This window comes from Podarcis melisellensis (assembly GCF_964234715.1).
Source record: "Podarcis melisellensis genome assembly, chromosome: 1".
Lineage (NCBI taxonomy): Eukaryota > Metazoa > Chordata > Lepidosauria > Squamata > Lacertidae > Podarcis > Podarcis melisellensis.
The window spans coordinates 31329679-31336038 of record NC_138528.1 but is presented as its reverse complement, the minus strand read 5'-3'; the positions used below and the strand labels follow the sequence as shown (position 1 = coordinate 31336038).

At 45.2% G+C, this 6360-nt stretch overlaps 1 protein-coding gene across 1 annotated transcript in view; it reads left to right on the top strand.

Annotated features, from left to right (window-relative positions):
• Positions 1–5867: 5867 nt before the first annotated feature.
• Positions 5868–6360, top strand: part of VSX2 (visual system homeobox 2) — a gene marked incomplete at its 5' end in the record, with an annotated part of 28601 nt that continues 28108 nt past the window's right edge. Inside the window, one exon of the mRNA XM_081913993.1 lies at positions 5868–6342. Coding sequence (XP_081770119.1) covers positions 5868–6342 — 475 coding nt within the window. The remainder of the gene's footprint in view (positions 6343–6360) is intronic.

Sequence of the window (6360 nt, the reverse complement as noted above, 5' to 3'; positions counted from 1 at the left end):
GGTGTCTTGTTATAAAATTAGTTTCTGTTTCCAGGCTGAGGTCCTCTGATACCCCAGGTACATAGAGCATTTTGCCTTAGTATTCAGGTGGGTCCCACACCACACAGAGACAGTGCCACCTAGTGAACATGAAGACCTTCTACAAGAGAGTTGTGTGAGGGTGTGTTTTTTTGTATATGGAACCTAAGAAAAGGAAACAACAAGCATATCTGGGATGATTCTCCATAATGAATAAAATAAATTACTTAAAAAACGTAATTCGAGTGTTTATAGAAATACAAACAAATGTGCACAAAGTCAGGTGACAAAAGCACAAATCACCAGTGTACCAACAAGTATCTCACACAATTTGCAATGTGGCTGATTTCACATGCCAGCTTACCATACTAGAACTCCTGGACACCCAAAGAAGCTGTATGTTGGAAGATTCAGGGAAGATAAAAAAAAAGTACTTCTTCTTCGCACAAGACTATGGAACTCGCTTCCACAGGAGGCTGTGTTGGCCACCAACCTAAGATGGCTTTAAAAGAGGATTAGACAAATTCATGGAGAAAAGAGATATCGAAGGCTACAGGCCATCATGGCTCTGCTCAGCCTCCACAGTTGGAGGCAGCAGTGGCGTAGCATGGGTTGTCAGCACCCGGGGCAAGGCAAGTAATTTGCGCCCCCTGACCCGTGGATTTGCGCCCCCTGCACCCCCCACGCTACGCCACTGGGAGGCAGCAATGCTTCTGAATACCAGTTGCTGGAAACCACAGGAGGGGCAGGTGCTCTTGTGCTTGAGCCATGATCGTGGGTTTCCCACAGGCATCTGGTTGGCCACTGTGAAAGCAGGATGCTGGACAGGAAGGGCCATCTGCCTGATCCAGCAAGCTCTTCTTATGCTCTTATGACAGGGTGGTTGTAATGAAGTATCCAGGTTCAATTTAAAGTGCTTGTTTCAACTTTAAGGTTCTGAAGGACTTGGGACCAGGATTTCTGAAAGACTACTGTCTCCCACTCCCATATGTACTCGCTGAACCTTAAGATTCCCTTCAGTGGCCATGCTAAGTGTCCCTGACAAATGAAGTGAAATAGATGGCTATCAGAGAAAGGGCCTTTTAGGCAGTGGCACCCTGCTTATGGAGAAGCCTTCTCAATGAGCTTTACCTGGTACCATTTTTGTGATAACTTTGATAGCAGCCTATAAAAAATAAAAATCTATAAAGACTTTTCTGTTTACCAAGGCCATATAAATAACTTGCATAGTTTGGTTTTCAAAACTCTTATTTAACTTTGGGGATGTGGCGAGTTTTGTCTTTGCTGTATTTATGTTGCTTCTGATTTTATGGTGTTAGGTCTTGCTTTGTATTCAGTTGTATTCTTACTTATTTATTATAAGCCGCCCAGATAACTTTATGTCACGGGGCGGCATACAAATGTCGCAAATAAGCCAGTCTCTGTAACCATTCAGGAATTAAAGGATCCATATACTTTTCCCACCTGGAGTCTTTCTACTAAAGCATCACGAAATATTTGTCTCCTTTAGTGAGAAACCAGAGCTCTGGTTTAAGCCCAAAGTTTACTACTGTTAAGAAGGTTGTTGTATTGTGCCATATTAAAGCCTTCTCCCTTTCCCTCTCCCCCCACAGTACTTCCATCAGAATGCCATTATCCTGCCTAGTGGAAACAAATGCTTTTTTTTTAATCTTTAGGTGTCAACTGGCTCAGGATAATGCACAGGTTCTCATCTGAATCAGATTGAATGAATTAACAAATTCATGTTGGTATCAAGTGCCAAAAGCAAGTGAGTGGCAAATGTGGCCACGTGTCTCTTCTGAGAAATGCAGGCATCCAGGGCATGGCTAGATATCATATATGGTTGTTTTTTAAATGCCCTTTGAAGCTTGGAAAGCAATGGCTTCCTAGATAAAAACTATACTTTTTGCTTTTTAGATTCCAAAGAAACACTGAGCTTCTTGTCACCAAAGAGCAACAGTTCTCTTCCTAAATTAGATATATAGTGGGTGATAAGAAGAACCAAAAATTTGTATTCTACTGTTCACAGCCCATTCCAACACAGAGTGAAATGTTCTTAAGCTCATGGAAAGCCCATTGTGTTAGATTCTGGCCATTGTATTTATTCTACCACCACAAATTAATTCTTACAAAGTACTTTCATTAAGGCCCTTCTTAGCGGTGATATATAAACTAGCTATGGCATTAATACAACAACACCCAGCTGTCTTGGTGAATTCATTCAAAGTTAGCTGGGCAACAATAAAGTACTTGGGGTCCATGGTGTGATTATTTATTTAGCTGCCAGTAGATGGCACTGTTACTTAAATCTGTTATTATAAATAGCATTGTTTTTAACAGGCGGCGTTGCTGAACATACCTGAAATGGCACATGTGAGAGTGTAAAGCAGTTGCCAAGATACACTTTATTGTTATTCTGGATTGCTGTTTGACAGTAGGATTCCAGATTCAGCTCTCAGGCAGAGATCCCCCCCCCCCCCCCAGTTCCAGTCTTATCTGAGCTTTCTTATGAGGAAAGCAACACATCAAACTTTTGTGACTTATTATATGCAAAAACACTTTCGTTAGCAAAAGAATAAGATTTTTTGCCACAGATCAAGCATATGGATCAAGGAAAATACCAAGCTATTGAGAGGATTCTGGAAGCTATCTAGAAAACTCTATTTAGTGTTCTAACAAAATGTGGCACCCTATTTATAGTCCTGGGAATCTTAGTTTCCATTTATTTTAATTTTTTAAATGCATATCTAGATCTCATGGTTGTAGATCCAACCATGAAAACATGTGAGTGATGCCTGGTAAATGTTAGACCAGCAGGAACTATGTAGGAATTCCAGTAGTAATTTTTTTGTCTCATCTCATGCTCACATGCGTGGTTTCTTAAATTTATTTATTCAGAACATTTATTTCCCACATCATGGAATTCCTAGGCAATCTCTCACTCAGGTACTGAGAAGACACTCATTTCAGTCAGGTGGCTGTATCGCATGCTCTCGTATCAAGTCCTAGGATTGATCTATCTATCTTATGACACACTTGTGTTAGTGTACTAGTGGAAGAAGAAGCAAAGATCACCAGTGTCAAAGCAATGATTCTTCAAAATCAACTTTGTCTGGTCATGTTGTTCAGATGCCTGATTATCGTCTTCCAAAGCAACTACTCTATTCCAAACTTAAAAATGGAAAGCATAATGCTAGCTGTCAACAAAAGAGGTTTAAAGACTCACTCAAGGCAAATCTAAAAAAATGTAGTATAAACACCAACAATTGGGAAACACTGGCCTGCGAGCACTCCAATTGGAGAACAGCCTTTACCAAAGGTGTCATGGACTTTGAAGACACTCTAACTCAGGACAAAAAGGAGAAACGTGCTAAGAGGAAGGCACATCTGGCAAACCTTCACTGTGTTCAGCTCCAGCCTAGAAACCTATGTCCCCACTGTGGAAGGACATGTGGATCCAGAATTGGCCTCCACAGTTACTTAAAGACTCACTGTTAAGACCATGGTTATGGAAGACAATCTTACTGGGCTATGAGTGATGGCCAAAGATTCTACACAAAGATTATATCAACACAGGAATGTTGTGTTGCATGAAGTTGTTTTGAGGAAAACTTTGGAAAATGTAAACAAAACAAAAAACAAAACTCATTTCCTGAGCAGTTTATATAATTTAAGCATAAAACAAAAGGCAGCAGCTGGATATACCAGAAAATCCGGAGCTTCATCAGAGAAGCTAGAAAACAAAAAGATCCTTTATATTCTGCAATGTCCCCTGTCCCCTGAAGATTCTTTCCTTTACTATACTGTATGTAGGGGTTTACTATATCTGAAGAATGGGTGAGGTGTTAGACTATATAATTTCAGTTCAAATCTGATTATCTCCTGTGCTCATGAATAACTTTCAACTAAACCTTACTTTTAGGTCAGAAACAAACAAGATGTGTTTGTGTTTCCAAATCAAATATTATTATTAATTTACTTGGCTGAATATTTGAACACACAACCAATTAGAAAATTTGATATTTTACTGTGACTCACTTTCACCTCCTCCACTAATATAAAATGAATGGATAGCAATATAAATTTATTTTTTAAAAGAAGTATATGTCAGTTATTTTAAAAACTGAATGCAATTCTAAATAAGATTTGATTCAGCACAGGAGATGAACTTTAATTTTCACAATACAAATATCACATCCTTGGAAACAGGTGCAAAATTTTAAAATGTCAGTTGAAAACCTTACTTTTTGGCTAAACAATGGTTTAGTAAAATTTTCTGGGTGAAATCAATTTTGAATGTACAAAGCTTTTACTTCAAAAGTTGAATGGAGACCTTTGATCTATAGTCGATAAAAGTAAACTATAGTTTGCTTTTAGTTTGGTTCATATGATTTCTTTCAACTTAGGTTATTCGTTTTGCTTCCAAGAATCCACCTTCAACAATGTTAGTATTAAAAGGATAGCATTAAATTTGCATTATGGAAGGCTAATTACTGCAAGACAAGAAGCAGCCCTCATTTTTTAGATGGGCGCTAGTACTGAATTGCTTTCGCCCTCTGTTCCCCATTGTCTTCTCATTCGCATTCATTCATTCAAAATGGCACCTGTATATTTCATCTTACATTATAGTTGTAGCACCTATTGAAAACAGCGCGAAGTATGCACATTTTCCATGCCACCACAAATCCAGTTTGCTGCAGTGATTCCTGTGAACGAATTTCCAAACTGTTTATTTATTTATTATTATCTGCCACTATTCAACGTATAATTAAACACACCACAAGATTATTTCCATATTTCGATATGGAAATCATTCTTTCCACATTTCGATATCTTTCCCCAGTTGTTTTCTCCAAATCCAAATTGCGAAACTGATAACTGGGAAAAGGCACCCGTTGCTGCCAAAGTTTGTACAGCAAACTGCAAAGTCTCCGATCAGCCCACCTGCCTGCCTACGCGGCGATTCGTTCTTTAAAAAAAAATAATAGAGAGAGAAGAAGAAGAGGTGTGAATTCGGATTTGAATAACCCTCTAAGGAACTGGGATGATTTCATTGGTGAACTGGGCGAGGGAACTGTCGCCGTGACTTGTATAAGACGCGCCGCGCTCGCCTCGCTGCCTCTATTCGCTCGGTCAAGCCAAGGCAACGAAACGCTTCCCAGGCGTCGGCTCCCTCTCGTCGCGCCTTCCCTTCTCCTCCGCTCCCCGCCGCCTCCACCCCACTTCTCACGCGAGGGCTGCAGCCTTCTGAGCCTGCTGACCATGTTCCAGGAAAAGGCCCCTGCAGCGCGCGCCCTCCTGTCAGCACTACGCGGGGCTCCCTCCTTCCCGCCCTTTCTCCTCTCACCCACCCTGGGCGCGCGCGCAAGGGCCCTGTTCTTGGACAGGGCAGCCAAACAACCCCTTTCCGCTCTGCCTCACAGTCGCCTCTTGGGTGCTGCGGGGTCTCCCACCCACCTGTCACATCCAGAGCTTCTTCAAGCGGCCGCGGCGGGTTCCCCCTTCTGACCCCTCCAGAGCGACGACACCCAACAAACTGCCCTCCGTTGCTGGCAGCCGTCTTACCTGCCGCTTAGGCTCTAGCTCTGCGCGCAGCTGCCCGCGCGCCCCAGGCCGCCCTCCCTCTCCCCCCCCCCGCGACGGGTCTTCCCCCTCCTCCTCCTCCTCCTCCTCTCTGTCTCTTCACCTCCCCCCATATTTGGCTTTTTGGAATTCCTAATCGCGGCTGGTCCCTGTGATTGGCTGCTGGGCTCTGACCCCGCTCGGGCTCCAGGCTGGGCGTATAAAAGGGGCCTGAGGCGGGGGCTCCCGAGCATTCCCCGGAGCGGGCACCAGGGACCAGTCGCAGCATGACGGGCAAAGCGGGCGACGCGCTCGCCCACAGCCTGCCCGCCAAACTCAAAGCCCCCGACGGCGCGCCGCCTGCTCCTCCTCCGCCGCCGCCCACAGCCTCGGGCCCCCCAGGGGCGGCAGGGGCCCCGGTGGGCTCCGTAGCCGCGGGGGCCAAGCCCGTCTCGGGCCCCGCGGCGCCTCGCTGCACCGGCTTCGGCATCCAGGAGATCCTGGGCTTGAACAAGGAGCCGCCTTCGCACCCTCGCGCGGCCCTGGACTCGTTGCCCGCCGGCCACCTGCTGGCGGCCCGCTCCGTGCTCAGCCCCGCCGGGGTGGGCGGCATGGGCATGGGCTTGCTCGGCGCCGGCAGCCTGCCCGGCTTCTACGCGCAGCCCACCTTCCTGGAGGTGCTGGCCGACCCGCCCGGCGTCCACCTGCAGCCGCTGGGCCGAGGCCCCGCGCAGCTCGACACCAGCCAGACGGCCAGCTCAGGTAGAGGCAGAGCCGTGG